Here is a 25426-nt window from a genome sequence, read left to right as displayed (position 1 = left end):
GTACTGGATCGCCAGCAGGATTGCTGCCACCTCTGCTTCCGTGATCGTCGTGTGCTTCAAGGAGGCGCTGACAACCTCGTTGTGGGAGGAGTTCACCGCAACTGCCGTCGCCCGCGTGACCTCGCTGTGTGGTGCCGCGTCGACGTAGACCGTGTGTGGGCTGCGTGCCGCTGTCCGCTTCAAGTAATCTATTCTGGCTGAGCGTCTGCCCGACCCGGCTCCGCTCGACATGTTTTTGGGGATCGGGGAGATGTGCACCCGCGAGCGATATGTTGTTGGGAGGTTGGTCGTGCTCTGTATTATCTGGACGTCTGCCGGGTAGCCCACCCGCTCCAGAGTTTGCCTTCCGGAGGCGTGCACGTTGCGAGAGGAGAATAGCCTCCTGGATCTCCTCGAATGAGTTAGAGAGGCCGAGGGCCTCTAGTTTGGCGTTTGAAGTGTAGATAGGATTGCCCAGCGTATATTTGTACGCAGTACGTAACATGGCATTGACTTTGGTTAGTTCTTGTCTAGTTAATTGCAGGTACGGCAGGTTGTAAGAAACGCGGCTCACCACAAGTGCTTGGACGAGGCGTAGCGTGTCCTCCTCGAGCATGCCTGTCCGGTTGCGTGCCACTCTTCTGATCATTTTGGCGACTTGCTGTGTTGTGGTGGATAACAGCTTGATAGCGTGGGTGGCTTTTCGATTACTCTGGAGCCATAAGCCAAGGATGCGTATATGTCGGGTCTCTCGGACGGGGACGCCGTGTAGGAGGACCTGAATGTCTCCTGCAGACTTGTAGTTACGTCCTTCTATGCGGATGATCTCTGACTTTTCCGGCGCACAGCGCAGTCCGCACTGGGAGGCCGTGTCCTCGACGCAGGTAGCAGCTTGCTGCAGAGTTTCTTCTTTGGTCGCCAGAGAGCCTTTGGTAGTCCAGATAGTTATGTCGTCGGCGTACAGTGTAAATCTGATGTTCGGTACTGTTTGAAGGCTTCTGGCCACGCCAACCATCGCGATGTTGAAAAGGAGAGGGGAGATGATCGAACCCTGAGGCGTGCCTTTGTGCGGCATGTCCTGGGGGTCCGACCGTGTACCTCCTATGCCGATCGTAGCTGTTCTGTTCGATAGGAAATTTTGGACGTAGTGAAAGACGCGTTCCCCACAATTTAGGTTGTTCAGTTCTCTGAGGATGGCATCGTGAGACACGTTGTCGAAGGCACCTTTGAGATCAAGGGCCATCACAAGGTGCTCCCCTCCGCTGGGAACGTGCGCCAGTACCTCCTCCTCGAGTAGAAGGAAGGCGTCTTGAGTAGATAGCCCGGATCGGAAGCCGATCATGGAAGGAGGGAAGAGGTTGTTGTCTTCGATATAGTTCTGCAGACGAGTTTGGATCACCCTCTCGTAGAGCTTGCCCAGACACGACGTGAGCGAGATGGGGCGGAGCGGAGCGCCTCAAGTGTGGGCAGCTTCCCCGGCTTTGGGATGACGATGATTTCGGAGTGTTTCCACTCTTGAGGGATGATATTCTTTTCCCAGAGCTCATCGTTAATTTACTGAGTTAGATCCTGAATTTGGTCCTCGCCGAGGTTGCGTATTATGGCGTTGGTGATTTTGTCCGCACCTGCCGCCGTATTACGAACGCAGGATCGCGCCGCAGCGTATACTTCTGCCGTCGTTATGGGGGCGTCCAAAGCTCGATTTGGGCTGCCCTGGTAGGTAATCGTGCTAGGTGTTGTAGTCGCACTTCCTATGTATCTGTCGCGGAGCGCTGCGAGAAGAGCTGCGTCGTCACCCGGGAACAGGTGGGAAATCCGCTTGAGTGTACGGGTCCCTTCGGACTTGGACTTGGTTGGGTCTATCAAGTTTCTGAGAATTGCCCATGTCCGAGACGTGCCCAAAGTGCCTCGCAGAGACTCGCAGAACTGTTGCCAGTTCTGATGCGAGAGTTGCGTGGCGTACGTTTGTGCCTCTTCCGTGAGCTCGACTATGCGGGTTCGAAGTTGGTGGTTCAACTTTTGGGTCTTCCAACGGCGAACGAGTTTCGCGCGCTGATCCCATAATTTGAGTAGGTGCCTGTCTACCTCAGGTGTCTCGTTTGTGTGCTGTACGACTTCGGTGGCGGTGCTGTGAGCCTGGCGAAGGGCCGCGCTCCAATCCTGGATAGATTCTATATGTCCCGTAGGGAATTCCGAATTGCGAAATTTTAGCCAGTCCGTTATTCTGGCTGGTCCAATGCTTCTCCGGATTTTGGATGAAGTGATAGAGGTGCTTAGGATGCAGTGGTCGCTCCCCAATGTTTCGATTAGGTTGGTCCACTTCGAGTGGCTTACGTTCTTGACCAGGGTGAGGTCAGGACAGGAGTCTCTAGACACGCTGTTTCCCTCTCGTGTAGGCAAGACAGGGTTAGTTAGAAGTTCCAGTCCTAGCGTGTGTATCGCTTTCACTATAGACTGACCTCTTACCGTGTTATCGCAATACCCCCACTCTCTGTGGGGTGCGTTGAAATCTCCTACGATCACGAGCTGATTACACTGCGCTTTGTGAGAGGCAGCCAATAGTAGGTCTGTAAAGTCCCCTTTCCTAGGCTTGGGGGGCTTGTAGACGTTTATGACAAAGGTGCTTGCTCGGCCGCGCTTGTTGGGCACAATGTCGACCGTCAAGTGTTCGGCGTCCGGTACTGGCAGGGCGTGCTCGACCACAGTTACATCTTTTGCCACTAGGATGCCAACCGATGGCATCAGGGGCTGACTAATCGTACAGTATCCCGCCAGCGTCGGGGCCTTATCGGCTCCCACTTCCTGCAGGCAGATAAGGTCTGGACGGATTGGAGTGGTGGCAATGAACTGTTTGAGAAGACCCGCTTTGCGCTTGTAACCTCTACAATTCCACTGCCAAATTTCTATGTGTTCTGCATTTTGGCTGCTTTTAGGGTGCGTGGCCATCTTGGACGTGTCGGAATGACGTGCGACCCGCATCGCTGCTGACTGAGCTGGTGCGACTGCGTAACTGCGAGGGGCCCTGGCCATGTTCGTCCGACGAGGCTCGTTTACGGTATTGAGTTTGAAGCGCCTGGATGGCAGTTGTGTGCTGATTGAGAATAGTCTCATGTCGCGCGAGTGTATGGTGAATGGTTTCTATTTTCTCTGTTAGTGTTTGGAGAAGTGTGGACATTGAGACCTGCAGAGAGTTCATTATCCGTTCTTCAGTGTCGCGGATCATTTGGACGGTTACGGATTCTGTCGGTTTTGCGAGGGGTGGCTCTGAGTCTTTATGTGGGTGCGAAGGTGTTTTGTTTGTTTGGTTCTGTATGAGGACCTGTTCTAATTTGGCCGTTAGGACCTTAATTTTCGTGTTTTGGTCGGTTATCTTGGCGCTTTGCGACGCAATGGTAGCCCGCAGCTATACGAAACGGGGGTCGTTTGAAGGAGCGGAGGTCCCTGCACTTTCTCTGCCCAGCTCACCTGCTTTTGGCCTTGTGGTGGCGTCTTCTTATTTCGTTTTCCCTCGTCCGCGGCCGGAAGGGCTGGGGGCGGGACTGGTGTCTTCGTCCGGGGTCTGGAGTTGGAACGGCTCCGTGAGCGGCTGCTGCTCTGGTTACAGCCTGTAGTCTCCTCGTCGTCCGATGAAAACCATCTGTTGTTGTAGATCCTGGGTCCTGCGTCTTTACGGGACTGGTGAGTCGTCTTCTTGGCGCCTTTGTTAGTAGCGGGTCGTGGTGTTCTGGCTGGTTTTAGACGTTTTGGGCACTCCCGGGATCCCGTCTCGTGCTGGCAGGCGCACAGTCCGCACTTGGGTTGGCACTGGTGTGTTATGGGCGGGTCCTGGGCCCCGCATAGGTGGCAGACTCTAACTTTTGGTATCGGGCAGACGTCCGGGCAATGTCCGGGTTGCATGCATATATGGCAGAATTGCCTGGCTGGCCTGTACGTGAAGCACGGGTATTCGCAGCCGTCGTAGTATACGGATCGGGGGAGTTGGGTTCCTTCGAGCGTGAGAAGGGCTGTCGTTGAAGAGCCGAGGATTCTGGCGTCTAACAGTTCGATACGGTTGTCCCTGATGCGCACCCCCGCCATGAGGGTGTCGCGTGTCTCCTGGGGATCGAGTCCGTGAATGACCCCTCGGAGTGTGGTAGCTGGAAAAGGGACGTACGCTCGCACGGGGTGGGGGCTCTCGTCCAGGGTGAGGTGGGTGATCTTACAGAGCTCCGCCGCTGTTTCTTCGTGCGGGGTGCTGATTACGAGGATGTTGGACCCGACATGAGGTCGGAGTATGTATTTGCCTTTCACCTTGGTCGGGTCTCGGCAGGAATGAACGAGCGCTACCGAAATGACACGGGTCGGGTAGGTCTTGAGCGCTAGCCCACGTGTCGGTCGGATGACGACTTTTATATCATTTTTTAGAAGGGGTTGAAGCTTGGGACGGCGAGTGCCCGGTTGACGGATTGCGTTCGATGACTGTCCTGACGTGCTCGGCGGGTTTCCGCCCACGGAGGCAGAAGAGTCCGGAGTGGATGGATTCTGGGCTTGCCTGGCCTGTCTGCGGAGCTTCTTTGCCCGTCGCTTGTTGAGTGCGTGCTGCCAGCCTGGACCACCGCCAAGAGGTGAGCTCGCACTCTCCACCGACGAAGAGGACAGAAGATCCTGGTTCTGCGGGGGAGTGTCACGGGAATCTATTTCGGAGTCGTCGTGCAACGGGTTTGGAGAGCATGCATTCGGGTAGGTGCCGCATAGCGGTGTCGCACCGCTCGACGACGACCCAGTGGCCATTTGGTGGTCCTGTAGCCTCACAGGAAATCAGTTCGATGAAAATCACCAACACGAAGCTCGAGAACGAGGGGCGCGAAGCGAGCGGAAGGCCCTCATCTCTCCCGCGGTGTCGGTCCTCCCCCTACTCCCTCTTGATTTCGTTTTTTTTCCTCCTCCGCCTCCTTCCTCCTCGATGTCTTTCTGCGTCCCCGTTCGCTTCGCGTCCTCTCTCGCTGCTGTCTTTTCGTTGTTCGCTTCTTCTACGCGCGTCCTTTCGCGAGGGGCTCGCCTTCAGCGCACGGCGGTGCGTCGTTGGTTTGCAGCGGGATCCGCTTTTTTGCCTCCCCCTCCTTCTCCTTTGTCTCTTTCGGAAGGGCTGGGAGGGGGGAATCCAAGAGAAGAGACGAGGGGGATGTGGCAGGAAGGGCACGGCCAGGTTGCGTGGGAAAGGGGGACCCCAGCTAGCTTGGTGGGCAGTGCGGCAGAGACGAGAGAGGAAAAGTGCTGCTGCTTGCTCGCGCTCGGGCGATTGCGGTGCTGCTGCGGGGCGACAGCGCGTCAAGCTGGAGTCTGCCGACGAAGCGACTGACTCGCCGAGCGGCGCGTTCTCAAGCGCAGTGACAGGGGTGGCTACATGTACTACCACATTGAGAAGTAAGTACCATGCCTCGCGAACAGTGCTGTGCTGTCTCGGCACGCATCTTGTCTGCGGCGCTGACGGGTTGCACTGGGCGCAAGTGTGCGCGTGCCATGGCCGCCGGCTGGTTCCAGTTACGCCGGGTTTCACCGCGTCGCGCCAGCGTGGCGCCAGAGGGCGCGACGCGTGCGACCGTTGTTTTTTTTTTCCTCCTCCATGCCTTTATTAGCAGGCAGCGGCGATTCGCGCTGCGCCTTGCTGGCCTTGCCTTGAGCGTTTGTCTTTACTGTCGGCAGTCGTTACTGCTAACGCAGGATTTTTATCTGCATTTAAGTTACCGCCTCCTCGTGTGTGGAAGCTCATCAAGCTGTGTGCAGCCGCAACCGAATGATCAGTCCTATAAAAGCTTCTTTGATTTCGCAAGAGCGGAGGAGTCTGAAGCTGGAGTGAAGCATGAGCTGTTAGACAGGTACAGCCTCGCCAGCGTGCCCGCTCGTGCAGATATCATTCATGTAGGGTGCAGAAGTGTTTGCTTAGTTGACCGAAACTTACCCCCGAGAAGTCATAGAGGTGTGTAGGGAGGAGCACGTGCTGCTGTGTGGATGTTGATACTCGGACTTGCAGCGGAGTGGAAGCTACTACCAGCACGAGGCGACGGCTTCGACAGGTGTGCTGCTCGCACGCGCTCGTAAGCCAAGTACGCAGGGTTGCAAGTCGTTTCTTCGTGCTCGCAGCTTCCACTACTGTGAACAAGCTGTGAGACGGAGCGTACACAATGGCTTCACTACCATGACCATGGACCCACGGAGAGGGACGCGCGCGAGCTCATCTGCTACATGCACCAGGGGTAGAATTCTGACTTGCAAAAGGAAATGAAGTACCCGTCTTTGCCGCAACTTCCCTATGGCACTCTCACTTGCGAATTTCATTTATTACGTAGCAGTTCGCCTATTTCAGTTAACCACGTTCTGATGCACGATGTGATGTTACGTTCAGAAACTTCAGCTAGCAATAATCACGAACGAAGCTAAGCAAAGCATTTCTTATATTTAAAGGCAGTCAACTTTAAGAACTTGCATCCAGAAGGCAGTAATGTTCTCTACGACTGCTTTTCGCTTGGAGGTCACACTAGCGCTCTGCGTGGGAAATTAATTTAGGTGTGTGCAAATAGTACTTTTTCGATAGCGAATCGAACACGGATAGTGTACGTAGTTTTGCTGCCGAATCGAATATGAATAGTATAGTTGAAAACTGAATCAGTATGAATCGGGTATTTGTGGGATTATTCGCTAGGCATGCGAATATTCATGGAAAACAGCGAAGCGTTACCAGCAGCGCGTAATTCATGGAATTAAAGTTGTAGCTCTAGAAAGACTCATCACTGATCTCCACTAGAGGACGCGCTACATAATGTCAGTATAGTATATTAGCTTCATGAGCGTCATGTCATAGGCATAGGAAAATTAAATTTGCCACGATCTCCGATATCGGACAAGAAGGCAGGGTTTGCCAAACCTGGCTGAACTCTCGCCTCGGCCAGTCTTGGAGGAAATGTGCATGAGCGTTAAGATCGCGGCAGCACATAGGTAAGCTGTGCGCCGTCGGAATGGGCCCTGTTTTTAAAACTGTCATCGAAAGAAACGACGGCGTTCCCTATTCGAACTTCGTGCTAGTTAATAATTAAGCGCGTTTCTTTTTATGATGTCACTGGCAGCAAGTGCCTCGCGCTGAAATGGGTGTTCGGACGACAGTTTGCCGCATTGAAGCCAGAAGATGTTTTTAGCATACTATACTTTTACAGCCTTCCATGCAGCATGCTGTAGGGTGGGCGTCGCAATTGTTTACTTTTCTTACCCTGTGCAAGCGAGTTCTCAACGCGGCGCATCCTACTGAGCACGCTGCTGCTGTTAGACCAAGGCTTTCTTGATTTGCCGAGGGAGCGGTGGTCAACCTCTTGGAGCCACGAAAAGGAAATCTGCGATCATTGCGATTGAATAAGTTTGCACGGAGGATCCGCCTCCGGCAGATCTAGTCGCATCTCCCACGCTTGAAAAATGGGAAGCTGTTCTCGCCAGCCCGAAACCGGACGTTCAGTCCCGGGCCACAGCAAGAGCGCAGGAGGTAACCGGAGCGGCTGAAGTGACCCAAGAATATCACCATCTCCCCGACAAAATTTTCTCTCTCTCTCTCTCTTGAATTACCGCGTCGCCCTCGACAAGGAAGTGGGAAGGGTAGAAATTCGTGATGCCTGAAGCGCTGATTTTGTAGTTTTGTGGCTCCGAGAAGAGAATGCGCGCCAAAAGATTGAAATGTATGTATACAACCTCTTCGGGGGTGTGACCTGTAAATTTCTTTGTGGGGGAACCACGTTTCACGTGGTTATGTTCAGCGCTGGATTAGGGGAGGGGGCGCTAAGGGGGCTGCAGCCCAGGGCTTCACCTCGCACAGTAGGAGAATGTGGCCCATTTATTCTAACCTGCTTCATATATGGAACCATGGGCAACAGAACTTCGAGCGACATGTACGAAGCGAGAAAACCAGAACGAGCAGGCGGGGTCTCCCACCTAATGTAACAGCATGTGTTTAGCCTGATCATTTGGGGGAGAGCTGTATAGACTGAATGCATAATGGACTTTGAGATTATTTTCCTGTTGATGATGATGGTGTATTTTTATGGTGCAAGGGCATCTATGGCCAATGAGCGCCATGGCACAAAGTATTTTCATTTGCTCAAGGTGGGGTCAAAGACCCATTTCCCAAGCATTTCACCCTGAATAAGCTGAGCACCAGGCCAGGGGAAGCTCGTACCTGGCGAGATTATTTTTCTTATAGAATTCATTTTTAAAATAGAGAGTGTTGTGCTTAAATTCATCCTTGAGGTATTCCATTTTCCTGAATAAAATTCCTCAAAAGGGTTGAGCTAGGTGGACATTAAATGGATGGCTATACAGAAGTCTTTAAGGCAGTTCAACTTCTGGCTGTGGATGTCAAGCTCAGCCAGGTCCTGAAGAATCCCAAACCTCCAGGTTTTGTCATATGCTTTCTCTAAATTGGAGACAGCAAGGCAGTGTTGTGTATGAAAGCTTCTCGGACAGTATTTTCAAGACGAACAAGGTGGTTGGTAGTGGAGCACGCTTTTTAAAACCACATTGGTGGACATCCAGAAGCTCACGGACTTCTAACACAAAGGTTAATCTGATATTCACATCACTATCAAAGGATTTCACTAGACAGCTGGTGAAGGCTATGGGCCTATAGCTGCTAGGAAGGGCAGGTGGTTTTCCGGTTTTCAAAAGTGGAACAATAACGGCTTTTTTTCCAGGCTTTGGGTATCTTCCCCCGATGCCCAACTTTGTTAAAAAAATATTAAAAGTACCTCTACAGCAGGTTTAAAAAGATGGGCTAGCAGTTGATAATGTATTTCGTCAGGGCCAGGTGCAGTCTGCTTGCCGGCGGATAGTACTGAATGAATTTTTTGAACTGCAAGTAAATTATTATAGGATTCATTTGTACCGCCACTTGTCGGCGGTCTGTTTTTCAGTTGTGCTTTTGTATTTTAGGAATGATTCTGTGTAGTGAGATGAGCTGGAGACTGTACAAAAATATTCACCCAAAATATCTGCCTGTTCTTCTATATTGGTCTGTATACCAGGGGCTGAGAGAAAGGGAATTGTGAGTGGGGAGTAGCTGCCACTCATTTTTCCAACCTTCTCCCACATTTGTTTTGATGTCGTTGAGCTGTTTATAGACACGTAATCTTGCCATGAAGTTCTTTTGGCATTACGGCGGATACATCGGGCTTTTGCTCTGGACTTTTTAACGTTTATGAAGTTCACCACAGGTAAAATGGAATTCTGAAAGATTGAATCACGGCAGAATTTTTTTCACCATATCAGGGAGGCAAAGCTGGTGCTTCCTGTTGTTGAAGTTTGCATTATGCATTATTTTTAAAATTCTGTCATAGTAAGCATTTACCACGCTGTGTCAAAATGGTTTTTTTCTGTTGAGTTTTTTGGCGTTTATTTTTAGAGCAGTCGTTGCACAACCACTTGGTTTTTCATTATATTGCAGTTTTCAATTTCATGTGAGGGCAGAAATTGCATTCAGGTTCATCGCTTTCATGTTCTGCTTGTTACCGCAGCGGTGGCCAAGTGGTTGAGCATCCGCCTCGCATGCGGGAGGTGCGGGGTTCGATCCCCAGTGCCTCCGGGTACCCACCGGTGATACAATGGGTACAAGCTTTCCCCTGGTCTGGTGCTCGGCTTATTTAGGGTGAAATGCTTGGGAAATGGGTCTTCGACCCCACCTTGAGAATTTAAAAAATACCTTGTTCCATGGCGCTCTTTGGCCATAGATGCCCTTGCGCCATAAAAATTCATCATCTTCTGCTTGTTTTTGTCGGGTTCATGCAACGACTGCTTGGTCAGCATCTGGTGAATCAATGTCCAACACCTCATCACATGAGGTGGGCAGCTCTTGCATTCTAAAGGTCTCGTGTTCTGAATGTCTGCTTTGGAGGAAAAAAGCATTTCTCCTGATATATAAGGTGCAGAAATGTCAGAAAAGGTGACATTTAGACAACACAAACTGTTACGGAACTCAAACACAAAACACAACTGCAAGGCACGTTCTACTTTAGGGCCTATACCTTCCAATCATTCCATTTGGAATCACTGATTTCTGCGAACCCTTGTAGCCCTCGTTAACTTATTTTTACGAAAGAATTTACTTTGAAGGAATAACGTCTCCTGCTAGTCCACCTCTAACACAAACACCATTTTTTAAATTGAAAGCTTTACTAGCTTAGCTGCGCCCATTTCGCTGTTGTCTGCACACATGACCTTGAACAGGAGCGGAGCTGCTTAAGTAACCACGTGACGTACCACGTGCCTCGCAGCAGGTGCAGCCATGTGCGCTATCATCGTTGCAGACCGCTGCACACTCCCTATCCAGCGTCTTGCTACAGACTAAGCAAGTCAGCCGGAGCCAACGTCCTCAAGAGTGGGTACTCGCAGGCATCAGGCCGAGTCTGATCATCTGGTCGACACTGCCAACTGTGTAAGGGATTTAGCAACCGATAGGAAGCGTAAATGCACTAAACAGGCAGCCGAAACCAATGAAGAGCGGGACTTTCACCTCGCTCGTTCCTAACCACAGCTACACCAAGGCTTAACTGGGCGGTACCAAAGCTTTCGCTTGCATAACCAGGGTTAGCTGAGCTAAGCCGCAGCCAATTTATTTTTTCCATAGGGCCGAAGGGAGGCAGTGGTATCCATCAATGGTGGCAGCAGAGTGCAAGCAGTTTTCGCACTCCCTTCTTACAAAATAATATTTGCCTACGGTCTTTATTTTTAATATATATAGATAAACAGCTAAATGCTGGATTTGCCATAAAAACAGTTGGCGTTTTCTTCCTCATCTCATGCATATGTCTGTGATTCCAAATCGCTGAGTCAGAAAGGGTTAACAGCATTTTTATTCCACTGCATGCATAAAAAAAAGCTGTAAGCATTTTGTAGGTGAAATCTGTAAGCATTTGTAAGCATCAATTATAGGTGTAAGCATTTTGTAAGGAAAATAGCACCACAAAGAAAGCTGCCTCTTGGAATCGCTGTGTTAATGTAATTTTCGTTGCAAAACATGGTTTCTTTGTAGATATGCAACAAAACTGCATTCTCATCAAAAAATGGCTTTGCGAAACGTAATAGTGCGAGTAGCGGCAGACGTGTGAAAACAGTGAATGTGATAACTATAGTAGGCTGGTTAGCTAAATTCTAATAATTCACAGCGATAGATTACAGAACTTAGGATTCGCAGCTGACTGTTACTACAGTAGACTCCCTTTAAAGGGGTAGAGATACCAAATTACAAGGTTTTACAAAGCTTTCTTATGTTTCCTTTGCATGTGAGGACCAAATAGGACCACTGGAGCCAAGTATTAAACTCAAGGGAGGTCTAGAATATATTTTAATCCTATTTTAAAATTTGAGCAAATGCTCACTCTTGAAGTCTGCGCCATCGCTAGCGCATCAGCGTGACATAGATTCAGAGAAAAAAAACACTATCGGGTATTTGTTGTGTCATTGCACAGTATTCTGAAGTACGGGATGGAAGTTTTGCGGCCTAGCAACCTTGCTCACGATTCTTTTTTTCTTCCGATGGCTCCACAGCCATCCTTCAGTTGATGAAACCAAAACATGTTGCATGAGAAAAGAAATTGAATTATATATTATTTAATGGCCCTAGGCAAATACCACATGGTGAACCATGTTTTCCATTGTATAGCGCATCACTTGAAAGAATAAAACACGCACCTAAAATTAGGTGTCTATGACTCATTTCACAGAAGCGCCCCTAAAAAAAATACGCAAGCATGCTAGCTATATCCTTATAATGTAATATGAAAACAATGACTAAAATAAAATAGTCTTTAATTCAGAGCAAGGATAAGGATGTTGTGGAGGGCTTTTGTACATATGTGCCCATGCAGTTAGCCAGGTGAAGAACTTTAAAACATGCCATGATTGTGCTCCAGCCATCACAGGTAGCAATGTGAACCTCCCTGAAAACAGCTGGTTATGTGTGAAGTATTTTGTGCCTGGTAGCATACCTCTTGTATCCCCATCAAAGGCAGCACTTGACTTGCTCAAGTTATGTGAAGCCGCCTTCATGCTGAATACTGAAAGCACCCTCAACAACAGGGCTACACTGGAGCACAGTGAGAAATAAATTATAAGATACGTAGCTGCAACTATACCATCCTGTAACAGCATGCCCCAGAAGCTCGCTACCTGCTTCTCGAGAACCAGAATCCATATTTTCTGCAAGAAAAAATTAAACTATATCGAAACTTGGGACCAAAATGTGAGAGCAGGAGCATTGGGCTGCATCAGGCTGCCAGTGCAATTAGGTGAAGGTATTGCAGTACTATCCAATGCGTGGTTCTTCTTAAGTTGCAGGCCAGAAAAAGTACTGAAGGGGCACCTAAGAAAAATTGCAGTTGGCACGTATCAATACATTTAACATGGCAAAAATTAAGTTGTTTTATTACCCCCATAAACTTGCATACAAGGGCAGATTTTAATAATGGGAATATGGCATGCCACATAATACATGTAACAGACCTGGCGGCTCAACTCCACCCGAAAAATACTACAAGAACTATGGCTTCCGTCACAAGAGCCACCCTTGTGCTGAACCCCTGGAGCTTGAGACGCGGAAACTATTCAAAATTGCACCAATTCCTAAGAATATATGCACCCGATCCATGACAAGGAATGAAGGGGCCTTAGAGCAAAATTTATTCAAAGTAAACTAATGAAAGACCTTCCTGAGGAACCAGCCTATTGCGATGCTGCCAGTGGGCTAGAGGGGGCCGTGGTCATAGCAGTGGTAGATGGTAACCACTCCCAGAAGGTAATTGGATCTGTCAATATGCGTAACGCTTTAATAGCTGAAAAGGCTACGATAGCGCTAGCATGTACAGGTACTACAGACAATAAGGCGGCTGTTAGGAACTTTGGCAAGGGCCTAATTTCCAAGCAGGCGGCCAGTCTACTGAGGAAGCACCCGCTAAGCCGGGAGGTTTCAGTCATCTGGGTTCAAGCTCATGAGGGTCTACCAGGCAATGAGGCTGCCCATTGCGTCGCTCGAGATGTATGCACCCGAGCAGCCGTAGAGACCCTACTACCTGGAGACAAAGACCCCCTCATCACCTACAAAGAGCTCTCCGAGACTCCCAGACTAGGCCGAAAGATCTATCCACCACTAGATAGGTCCCAAAGAGAATGTAGGGCCTGGCGAAAAATTCGGGCCAAGCGCTTCTTCCCTTATATTACTCTGCATAGTGGGCTTACAGGCGACCCAGAGGCTTGCAATCTCTGCAACGTACCTCTAAGTCAAAATCATCTGATCTGGATATGCCCCGAATCTCCGGGAGCTAAACAGACTGATCCCGTGGATCAAGTTGCCTGAGAGTCCTACATCCGCAGCCCAAATGCGAATGTGCAAAAAATCGTCCTACGCTTGGCAGAGGAGGCTGTGACATTCCTTGTGTGCTACGAGGTACATTCCTTGTGTGTGCTACGAGGTTCCACGTTCGACGGCGCGGCGTAGACGGAGACCCAGATGACAGGCATCATCAATTACCCAGCCATGCTCGTTGAGAGTGACAACCAGAACGAAGGGGTTTAAGCCCAACCGGACCCAACCGGACCCGCCGCCGCCGCCGCGGGGAAACAGGCTTTATCCTCCCCAATTGGCGTGGCGGTTCCAGGGGCAGCCCTTCCGAGCACATTCCAGGACAAAGGAACTGTCAGCGATCCAGAGCGCGCCTTACCTTGAGGAGCGAGTGTCAGTTGATGGATGAAGAATGGAGGCCGGTGACCCGCGGGAACTGTCAGCGGGCCAGAGCGCGCCGTACCACAGCCGACGCTATGCGCTACCGCGAAGACAACCTTCTTTCCCTCGGACTCAACACGTGAGGGGAGCGAGACGATAAGTGCGGTGGTATGTTTGTGCGCCCAAATGAAAGCCCTAGCCCCCCTCCTTCCCCTCCGGCGTGGGCGTCCTCACCCTAGGGAGTGTGGAGAAGAGAATATAAAAATCGAGAAGCAGTACGGAAGAAGAACGCTTCAGGACGACATCGTTCGCCAAGAGGGCCTTCAGCGCCGAAGCCCGACGGCGTGCAGCTTCTGCCAGCAACCGCTCGAGCCCAACTCCGGAGCCACTCCATCGCCCCCATGAAGTCGTCGGCACGTAAGCTTGGACGCCCCAGCCTCTGATGTATAATCTTAATCATGTGTAATTATTGAATATACCTGTTTGTTTAAACTGAGCCATACGGTGTCTCTTTGCCTCTCCGTCCCGTGTGGACCTGCGCATTATGGAGGTCATCACACTGGTGTCAGAAGTGGGGTCTCAAAAGCAAATGTCCTCTGAATGCTGTGACATTCATGACTTCAAAATTGTAATCAAAAGGGAATCACGGGAGTGAGTGTGGGACTTTTACCCCCTTTGAGAGGCTTGAGGCACTGGAGGGCTTGAGAAAAAAAAATGACTGTATCTGAGGGAGCTCCCACTCCACAGCCGTCGCTCGGAGCAAGCATGCTGGCATTAGGAAGCGTCATTCGGACGTTTACGGGAGATAAGACAGGGGTTCCAATCTGCGATTTCTTTTCCATGCTAGAAGAGATTGGGGAAATGGGGGGATGGTCCGATGCTCAAATGCTGGGAATGGCGAGGTGTAAGATGGCAGGAGCTGCTCATGATTTTGCATGGCGAGACGAAAAAGTAAAATCCACAAAATCATTTGCGGAATTTAAGAAGCTCGCGTTTGAGCATTTCGACACTGAACCACGTCACGTGCGGGTACAGAGGTTCCGTGACGCCGGACAGATGGTAGGGGAGGACGTGCGAACATTTGCGTCGCGGCTTCAGCGCCTAGCACGCGATACGTTAAGCAGGGAGGAGGAAGGAGACCAGCTAAGGAAGAAATACGCGGAGGATCTACTTAAAGAGGAAATGACCGCTTTGTTCGTGGCTGGTCTGCAAGACCCCGTGCGCCGGTTCGTGCTCTCGCGCAAACCGAGCAATTTCGACCAAGCCGTGGAGGCCGCATTGGATGAGGAACGAAATGAGGCGTTAACGACAGCCGCAGGGAGAGTACGCGTCATAGAGGGAGCGGTGCTCAACCCTGAGGTTGCTCTCTTGACAGAGCGGTTAGATCGCTTAGAACAGCTGCTATCTCAGCAGGTAGAACGCCAGGTTGAAGCGCGCGCTCAACAGCGCCCATTCGCTGGAAACCGGAGACCGCCACAAATCTACAGGCGCGGTATGCGAGATTTTGAAGAAATCGTATGCTTCGCTTGCCAGGGTCGCGGACACATCGCCAGGTTCTGCCAAAACGTGCGCCGTGGGGAGCCACAAAGAGAAGCAGGCGAGACACGCCCTAAGCAACCCTACAGCGGGGCTCCAGATACCGAGACAAAAAACTAGATAGTCCTCCCCAGCCTGAGGAGCGTGGGGAGGGAGCAGTGGATGATGAGGTGGTGGTAGTTTGTGTGGCCGACGAGGCATGCCCTGTTGTGCGTTGCAAGTTAAATGGTTGTTGCATGGAATTGTTGATAGATACGGGGTCAAAGGTGACATTGCTTAAGGCGAGCAGTTTTAACACGCTTCGAAGGAAGGGGGACCGCGAGGTGTTGGAAGCGTCTGGTGGTATGGCAACCAAATTTGTAGGCATAACGGGGGATCCTCTTGGCATAAGTGGACTCTACCGGTTACACTTCTCTCTCGGCGGAATTGCATTGGAGCACCCCTGCTACGTATGCCCGGACACGGTGTCTCTGCCAAACGGAGTGTCAGGTATATTAGGGCAGGATTTTTTGAGAAAAGGGAAGGTAGTAGTCTCATTCTCTGAGGAAGAGGTTAATGCGGGCGGCTCAAAAGTTCCGTTTTTGAACAGGAGAGGGGCTGAGATTCGCATTACCGATATTGACACCCGTCAAACAGTGGGATCATTGGAGAAGGTATATTCGCGGGTTGCCGTCCGGCTGGTCGAGGAGGCGGTCGTCCTTCCTTGGTCGGAGCACATTTTGTACGCGTTTGTGCCTTCAGATGTAGAGAGCGGCGCCGTGGGAGTGCTTGAGCCGGTCGACTCTCTCAGCAATGGCCTGAAGGCAGCCGCGTGCCTCGTGACAGTTAATGACGCCCACAGAGTGCCCCTACGGGTGGTTAACTGTAGCCAGCAGCCACTGAGCCTTCCCAAGAACAAAACATTGGCTTTCTTCACCTCTGCGATAGAGCAACGTGAGCCCACCGATACGGTACTCGCAACTGTAGAGCATGCTAGTCCTTCGGCTGCTCCAAAGGTGTCGTTCGATCTTTCTCACGTAAAATCCAGGGAGAGGGAGGCTCTGGCTGGTTTGCTGAACGACTACTCGGAGGTATTCGCCGCGTCCAACCTGGATTTGGGCTGCTGTGGCGTTATAAAGCACAGGATAGAAACCGGCACTTCATCGCCCGTTTACCAGCGTGCGTACAGGATTCCTTACTCCCAACGTGAGGAGATGGAGCGGCAGGTGCAGGACCTGATTGATCGCGGCATTGTCGAACACTCAAAGTCACCCTGGGGAGCACCAGCACTATTGGTGGAAAAGCCAGATGGCTCGTATCGATTGGTAGTGGACTACCGCAAACTAAATGCCGTAACTCGCATCGATCCATACCCCATCCCCAATATACAGGAGACGCTTTCTCAGCTGGGCTCTGCCAGGTACTTCACGGTAGTGGACATGGCGGCGGGATTCTGGCAGATAGCAATGGATCCGGCAGATGCCGAGAAAACGGCATTCAACACGCCCTCAGGGCACTATGAATGGAAAAGAATGCCGATGGGTCTGGCCAACAGCCCTGCTGTCTGGCAGAGAACCGCTGATGTTATCCTGGCAGGTCTTCTGGGGAGGCTGTGCTTCGTGTATATGGATGACATTATCATATACAGTGACAGTTTTGATAACCATTTGCGCGATATTGAGCAGGTTTTGGTGCGACTAAGAGCAGCGGGTCTCAAGCTGAAGCCCTCTAAGTGCCAATTCCTCAAAAACGAGGTGAAATACCTCGGGCACGTTGTTTCAGCTGACGGCGTGCGACCGGACCCTGAGAAACTAAGGTGTGTCTCGGATTTTCCATCCCCGACTAGCGTCCGCCAGGTCCGGCAGTTTCTCGGCCTGATCGGTTACTACCGAAGGCACATAGAGGAGTTCGCCAAGCTCGCTAAGCCGCTCACCGCCTTAACAGCCAAAAATGTCGCCTTTCGCTGGGACGAAAACGCGGAGAATGCTTTTGGGGCCCTGAAAAGGAAGCTAATGAGTGCACCGCTGTTGCGCCACCCGGATTTTAGTTTGCCCTTCGTTATGGCCACAGATGCGTCAAAGTTCGCAGTTGGTGCCGTGCTATCTCAGGTTATCGAGGGCAAAGAACATCCCGTTGCTTTTGCTAGCCGACAGCTGAGCCCCACAGAGCAAAAGTACGGAGCTACGGAAAGGGAGTGCCTCGCCGTTGTCTGGGCAGTAAAGCACTTCAGATGCTACCTTTACGGCCGCAAATTCAAGCTAGTCACAGACTGCCATCCTCTGAAATGGGTGATGAGTGTCAGGGACCCTAGCTCGCGACTCGCTAGATGGAATCTACACCTGCAGGAATACTGCTTTGAAGTTGAGCACAAGTCAGGAAAGACACATCTGAATGCTGATGCACTCAGCCGCACAGCTGCCGTGGCAGCTATAGATGAGTTTGTCCCCGTAGTCGACCCCGCCGAATTACGCACAGAGCAGTGCAAAGATCCTGACCTGAAGCGAATAATCGAAAGCTTAGAGGGCGCACCGTCTCACCCCGAACAGCTAGGTTATTTCATTGACAAAGACGGCACCCTGTGTCGGCGCACGAGGCCAACCAGGAAAGGGAGATTAGAGAAAACCGCTTGGGAGAGAGTCGTCATACCTCGGTCGTGGACAGAAAGGGTTCTTCGCGCGTTTCACGATGCGCCATGCGCCGGTCATTTTGGCGTAGCGAAGACACGCAGGCGTGTGGAGCGTTTGTACTTTTGGAGTGGCATGCGACAGGATGTTAGAGACTACTGTGCGAAGTGTCATTCCTGTCTCGAAAGAAAAACACCCAAGGGACGAAGACCAGCTCCAATTCAGCCGTTCTCTGAGGTTTCGGCTCCCTTCGAGCGGACAGGTATGGACATAATGGGCCCATTGCCCACGACCACTTCCGGAAACAAGTACATTTTAGTATTTGTCGATCACCTTTCAAAATACGCGGAAGCGGTAGCACTCCCAGATCAGAAGGCAGACACGGTTGCAAGAGCATTTGTCGAACAGATCGTGCTCCGACATGGACCCCCGAGGCAACTCTTGACAGATCGGGGAACGAACTTCGTGTCGCAGCTAATGAGGAGAGTTTGCGAGCTGCTTAAGATCGCTAAGAAGCAGACAACACCGTACCATCCGGCTTGCATCGGCGCGGTGGAGCGACTGAACCAAACCGTGGCCGGGTTCTTGTCGCATTTTGTTTCGCGCGACCAGCGGGACTGGGACTTGTGGCTCCCGTATGCAATGTTTGCCTACAATTCCGCAGCACACGAGAGCACGGGCGAATCGCCATTCTTTCTTCTCTACGGCCGAGACCCGGACCAGCCTAGTGAAGTGCCAGAGGGCCCCCGTCGTGTCCCATACGCTTCACTGGACGACTATTAGGTTGAGCTAGAATCGCGCTTGCAAGTGGCGAGGGACATCGCAAAGGAGGCCTTAAAGAAAGCGGCGAAGCGCAGGAAGGAGGTGCACGATCGCAGTGCTAGAGACGCGCCGTTTAATGTGGGGGACAGCGTGTACATTGAAAACTGCCAAAGGCAGATTGGGCTAGCTCGTAAGTTCCAGACGAAGTGGAGAGGACCGTGCGAGGTTGTCGAGAAGCTTTCTCCGGTAAACTTCAGAGTCCGAGACGTAAACCGGCGCTTGATAAGGATACACGCAAATCGCCTCAAGTCGGCACAGGTTCAGTATTCACGAAATGAGGAAAGGGAAAGCGCGGATTTTGATGGGGACAGAAGTGAAGCGGAGCGCGCAGATAGTTCGCAAGAAACGCCCTCTCCTGCATTTGTTCGGCAGGCGCCAGAGGTGACGGCCGGAATGCCACCGGATTTACTTCATGCATTGCTAGAAGAAGCGCGCGAGGTTGCCGCGCAGATAACGCCAGGAGAGGCTCCTGCCACGAGCCCTCGCGAGTCCCAAAGCAGACAAAGGGTCACAGACTTACTTAGTATGACTCATGAAGGCCGATATCCGCTGCGAAATCGGAAAGCTAAGTCGGACTAATGGCGTAAACGGAGCGGAGTTGTGAACTGGTTAGAATTGTGTAATGCCGCAGCTAATAACATTGCTATGGGCTTATGTGTTAAGTTATCGGAGTTGGTAGTTAAACCTTTCTGTCATTAAGTAACACCTTCACAGGAGAGCATGCGGAGCGCATGCAGAACCTGCCCTACTTCCTTTCGTTATCTATATTTTTGTCTGTGCCGTGATCGTGCTAGAAGTGGGAGCTCCTTTGTAACTGTGGTAAATTTATTTCGTCCAGTTTGGACTAGAAAGGAGAGGCTTGGGTGCTGAGTTTCATGTTTATCTGTAAAAGAAGATCAGTGCTGCCCCTGGAGACGCCAGTTATGACAGCGGAGGCATATGGTGTTGTGCAGTGGTGTTGAGTGCAGCGAAAAGTGTTTTGTCGGACGCACTGTGCGAGGCGATTCAGAAAGACAAGCGGAGCTGCAGGGACTCAAATGTTCGGAGAACATTCTTCTGGAGGGTGAGCGAGTGTGACATTCCTTGTGTGCTACGAGGTACATTCCTTGTGTGTGCTACGAGGTACATTCCTTGTGTGTGCTACGAGGTACATTCCTTGTGTGTGCTACGAGGTTCCACGTTCGACGGCGCGGCGTAGACGGAGACCCAGATGACAGGCATCATCAATTACCCAGCCATGCTCGTTGAGAGTGACAACCAGAACGAAGGGGTTTAAGCCCAACCGGACCCAACCGGACCCGCCGCCGCCGCCGCGGGGAAACAGGCTTTATCCTCCCCAATTGGCGTGGCGGTTCCAGGGGCGGCCCTTCCGAGCACATTCCAGGACAAAGGAACTGTCAGCGATCCAGAGCGCGCCTTACCTTGAGGAGCGAGTGTCAGTTGATGGATGAAGAATGGAGGCCGGTGACCCGCGGGAACTGTCAGCGGGCCAGAGCGCGCCGTACCACAGCCGACGCTATGCGCTACCGCGAAGACAACCTTCTTTCCCTCGGACTCAACACGTGAGGGGAGCGAGACGATAAGTGCGGTGGTATGTTTGTGCGCCCAAGTGAAAGCCCTAGCCCCCCCTCCTTCCCCTCCGGCGTGGGCGTCCTCACCCTAGGGAGTGTGGAGAAGAGGATATAAAAATCGAGAAGCAGTACGGAAGAAGAACGCTCAGGACGACATCGTTCGCCAAGAGGGCCTTCAGCGCCGAAGCCCGACGGCGTGCAGCTTCTGCCAGCAACCGCTCGAGCCCAACTCCGGAGCCACTCCATCGCCCCCATGAAGTCGTCGGCACGTAAGCTCGGACGCCCCAGCCTCTGATGTATAATCTTAATCATGTGTAATTATTGAATATACCTGTTTGTTTAAACTGAGCCATACGGTGTCTCTTTGCCTCTCCATCCCGTGTGGACCTGCGCATTATGGGGGTCATCACAAGGCTTACTCCAAAACCTTCTCTGCGGTCACGATGCAGGAGGGCCAGCAAGGAGGAGACCCTCCCTCCTGGCTGAGCCCCTGCCCCGAGATCCATGTCGGTGTAAATAAAGTCTTCTCTCTCTCTCTCTCTCGCTATTGAGCTATAGAACCTGCCTGCGCACACTGTGTGTGTGTGTGTGTGCGCGTGTTGACACTCGATGGTACCCATAAAAGATGGCGTCTTCATAATAGCAGGTATTATTGGGTTTTTTGGTCGTGCGAGGTTGCTCGGGAGCAACCTGGACCACGCAAATTCCACCGCGACACTAAAAAGAGACACTAAACTTATCCAGTCTCTAGAATCTGCAGTGAACAGCTATGCTGAGCGTGATGTAATAGGTGGTGCCCAATGTGAACGGGCCGCAAGTCATGCTGGGTACTCCGACTTCCAGGTCGTTAGGCGAGATGCTTGTGTACAGCGCTTTGCTTGAAATGCAGAACTTACAAACTTGAATTCGGCTCTTCATGCGTTAATACGCGCGAATGAAGCCGTAGAAGCAATCAGGATACTGTACGTGCATTATTATGTCCGCGCTCAACGTTCCGTATTTGAATTATTGGCGAAAAAGCGTTGCAAGTGCGATCGTTTCGGCATGCGTCGTCTGTTCGCGCAGAAGTCTAAGACGCTTCATTCACTCACTGAAAAGTTTTCCTGTTGTTACTATTATCATGCACAATTATCATGTTGCAATTATCATGAGGCTGCTACATTGATCTCTAATATATGCTAGGGTACATATTTCCGAGAGGTTACACGCTACCAGGCGCTGAATATATGGACTACCAGCAACCGTAGTCTAGCATTACATACGAGCACACTGCTGCGCACATTGTAGCACAGTGGCTGCGATGGCGAAGAGCTTGCATCATGCAAATCCTCTGAGTACTTGCAGTGCTTTTTCTACACCAACCGCAGTGGCTTAGTGGTTAAGGCAGTCGGCTACCGAATCGGAGGACCTGGGTCAACTCTGGGACGTGGCGGCTCCGTTTTGACGGAGGCGAAATGCGAAAGGCACCCGTGTGCTGTGCGATAGAACCCGTCTAAACTAATCCGAAGCCTTTCACTATGGCGTCCCTCATTTCCCATGTATCACTTCTAGACGTAACACCATGCAAGTTAGAATATTTTGTGATTTTATAGCCTTTACAAAGCTTTCACGAGCACTTCATCGGCGGGTTTCTTGCCATGCGGCAGCAACGGAGCTGTCGTTGCCTGCAAGCAAGGTAGACCGCGTTTTATTTTCTGCGCTAAAATTGGCACATGCGGCGTGTTGAGCTCTTCCCACAAGTCCGTACTTAATGCTTCATGACCTTAGCAAAGGTGCACAATCTGTTTTGCTGTCGATTAATGTTCTTGCCAGCTCAACTGCTTTTGTCGAATATTTGCTATGGCTTATGGAATAATTACTGCACAAGCTGGCATGCATAACAACTGTCTCAAGCAACTGAATTTCAGTTTGTCTATAATGCAAAAATGCAACTGCATGACAAATGTGTTTCATTTTCAGCCCTACTGTATTATTTCTGCCAGTACGAATTGCACCGAGCATGTGCCGAGACTTTGTGGCTGAAAACCTCTACAAATGTGCGTCAAGGGCATGTATAGGCAAGTGACATTACATCTATTCCAGCAATGAGAGGTGCACCCATTTACTGAGGCTTTGGCACATGCATAAGAACTTCTCACACACAAAATTAACCATGCGTAGTTATGCACTGCAATGCATTTCATGGCCTGCATGGTGGTGTGGGACATAACATGCCATTTACATATATAACTTGCAGCTCTGAATGTTAAGAATTCCTGAGCTTGATTTCCCAAATGCTGGTTGCTGCATTTGTAGATGAAAAGAAGTACTAAAATAAATGCTTTGTTTTATGGCCTCTCTTGATCAATGTTTCCTAGCTTCAGAAAGTAAATAAATGTGGCTTCCCATCAAGGCAGAGGAGAGCCTGTAGCCATTTTGCTGTCGTGAACTTAGTGGTGAACTTAGTGCTCGGAGCCTGGTCGAAGAAGAACCACCAGCCAATGTACGGACAGATATCCCCAATGACAGGCACCTCAGCTGTTGATACACATGTACAGAAATGTGGAATATATAGCTCATGCATTGTGTGCAAAGTGTTCAAGGTAAGGTAGGTTAGTAACAACTAACAACACAAGCAGCTAGGGAGAAAATGAGCTTGCTTTGAGTTTTTCTTAATGAAAACCTCAAGTCAGAGGAAGGCATCAAAGCCTGATGCAACAGCTACGCTACAGGCACCACAGCATAGTCAGGCATAAAGACAAAACAGAAAGCAGACCGCAGCCAAAAGCAGAACTAACTCTTCACTTAGGCAGCTTTACTGTTTGTTGAACTGCAAAATGAGAAAGTTCATCGGCTGTTAACTGGTAACTCTTCTTGTCATGTAGGTAACAAAACATCTGATATAACCGTTGTCTTGCAAGAACTCTTGCAGGCACATTTTATACAGCACAGCACGTAATAAATGAGTTTAATGCAGGAGATCTGAGCGACAAATAGTAAATTATAATAAATAGCATGGTAGAGTGTAAAAAAATCATGCTTCGGCTGTTCCAGCACACACAGAAGCTTGATCGGAGTTGTTTTCAGCATTTTCTACAAGTTCCTTTCACCAAATCTTCTGCAATGTTGAATCAAAGGCGTTCCCACCCAGTTTGAGTTTTGGCATGAACACTGCGGCATAGCTTGTATCTTAACTGACTTTGGTAAACCGTCCCTAAGACACGTGGTACCAAAAAATCTGGAATGTCTGTGAACACAATGTATTCCTTGGCCTTTTATAACTAGCAATTTTATAGGGTGTTTATTACTTTTTATTCTTGCGGATAATTGACCCAATGACCACCAGACCGGCCTCTGCCGTCCTTGCAGCATTCTGCACCATCCCCAGGATTCTGGCACGCCGGACTGCATCGTGTGTCATGGGGCGCACAGCACGGGAAGTCGGAACTGCAAGTTTCGCCTAGCCCGTCAGCAGCCGACGGGTCTGCAGCAGAGCAACGAGGACAAGAGCCAAACGGGCAAGGAGGAGCGGCGTTCGAGGCCCAGGAAGCGGTCATCTAGCGGTGAGAGAGGCGATAGCAAGAGCAGGGACCGGTCAGCTTCCTTCCCGCCACTGCCCGGACCCGAGCCTGGCAAAGGAGGAGGGCAAGGTTCCGGTCATGGAAGAAGCCCAAGTGCCACGAGGAAAAAGGTGAGCTGGCCCAACGCGGGCTCCCAAAATGAGACTGCTCGAGAGAAGGAGCTACAAAGGCAGGTGCTGCAGCAAGCCGAAACTATCAAAAAGATGGAAGCTAGGATAGCAGAGATGGAACGCGCGCTTAAAACCGGCAGAGTAGACAGGGTACAGACGCCGTTGGCCCAAGCCCCACAGCAAGCGGCGCAGGCGAACGCTTCTCGCGTGGACGATAACACAGCTATGGAAGTGGAGAAAGTGGAGAATCGGGGGACGGTCAAAAGGCCACCTCCGGCAGATGAGGGAGCTCGTGCAAAGAGAGTAGCAGAAACTTCGGCGGCGGACACGCCGCAGCCAGTATTTACAGTCACTTGTCTTAAGAGAGACATGCTTACCCTTGCGGAGAGAGTAGGAAAACTGGAAGAAAGACAGGATAGGCTCGATCGCCGGGTCGACAAGATAGAAGCTAGACTAGGCAACATTGAGGAGCGTCTTGACGCCTTCACCAATGACATGCGGGGTTTCCAGACCCAGGTAATAGACATGTTTAAACAGCTAAATGCTATGCTAGAGGTTAGATTGCCTCCCGTAGTCGGCCAAGAACCGATGTTAGAGAACCTAGGGCTTCACCATGGCCCCTCGCCAGCAAATTGAGGTTTGGCAGTGGAACTGCAGGGGCTTCCGTCGTAAGCGGGGGAACCTGCAGTTGCACATACAAAATCTGGATAGTAAGCCGGACATTAGAGCTTTGCAGGAGGCTAGCGGCTCGGTGAAATTACCAGGATTTAAGACATTTACACCACCAGAGATTGATCGAGGGGGCGTATTGAGCGACTTCACGGCCGTGTTAGTCCATCGCAACACCACAGTGATTCAGCATACCATAGATAGCAGCAGGGAGGACTACGTCCTGCTGGAGATTTTGCCCAAAAGAAAGGACGATAAGAGTCTATTTGTTCTTAATGTATACTCTTCTCCAAAAGATAAGGGGGTGGGCCTGCCAGACCTTCTGATAAAGACGCAACGGCTAGCGGCTAGGTCTCAACTCATCGTGGTGGGAGATTTCAATGCGCCTCATCCGGAGTGGGGCTACATCCGAGCCAGCCCGAAGGGAAATAAGCTTTGGCAGGTTGCCCAGGACCTGCGATGGACGATCTTAAACAACCCGCTAGATCATACCAGGATAGGCAACAGCGTAAGCATAGACACCTCTCCAGACCTCACATTTGTGAATGGTATCAGGGATGCACAGTGGGTAAACACGGGACAGCCACTGGGAAGTGATCACTATATCCTTTCCACGATATTTATTGCTGCTAAGCACAAAGACACGGTTAAAGGAACTCAAGTGACGGACTGGGACCGATTTCGGCAATACAGGAATGACATAGTGAACGGGGAAATCGAGGACTTAGGAGCCTGGATTGACACGCTCAAGCAGGCCGTGAAGAGTACCACAGAAGAGGTTCCGACGGAGGGGGAGGGCTTTACGGCTGACTCTAGATTGTTACACATGTGGGAAGCACATGCGAGTCTC

At 50.9% G+C, this 25426-nt stretch overlaps 1 protein-coding gene across 1 annotated transcript; it reads left to right on the top strand.

Moving 5' to 3' along the window:
* The first annotated feature begins 4737 nt into the window (after positions 1-4737).
* Positions 4738-25188, top strand: LOC144115517 (uncharacterized). Its single transcript, XM_077649931.1, has 2 exons — positions 4738-5382; positions 23586-25188. Exons 1-2 carry the CDS (start codon positions 5363-5365, stop codon positions 24541-24543), a joined length of 978 nt encoding a protein of 325 aa, XP_077506057.1. The 5' UTR covers positions 4738-5362; the 3' UTR covers positions 24544-25188.
* Positions 25189-25426: the final 238 nt, after the last annotated feature.

Source organism: Amblyomma americanum, chromosome 1 (assembly GCF_052857255.1).
Source record: "Amblyomma americanum isolate KBUSLIRL-KWMA chromosome 1, ASM5285725v1, whole genome shotgun sequence".
NCBI lineage: Eukaryota > Metazoa > Arthropoda > Arachnida > Ixodida > Ixodidae > Amblyomma > Amblyomma americanum.
Note: the sequence above shows the minus strand (reverse complement) of the source record. Positions and strands in the feature narration are given on the sequence as shown.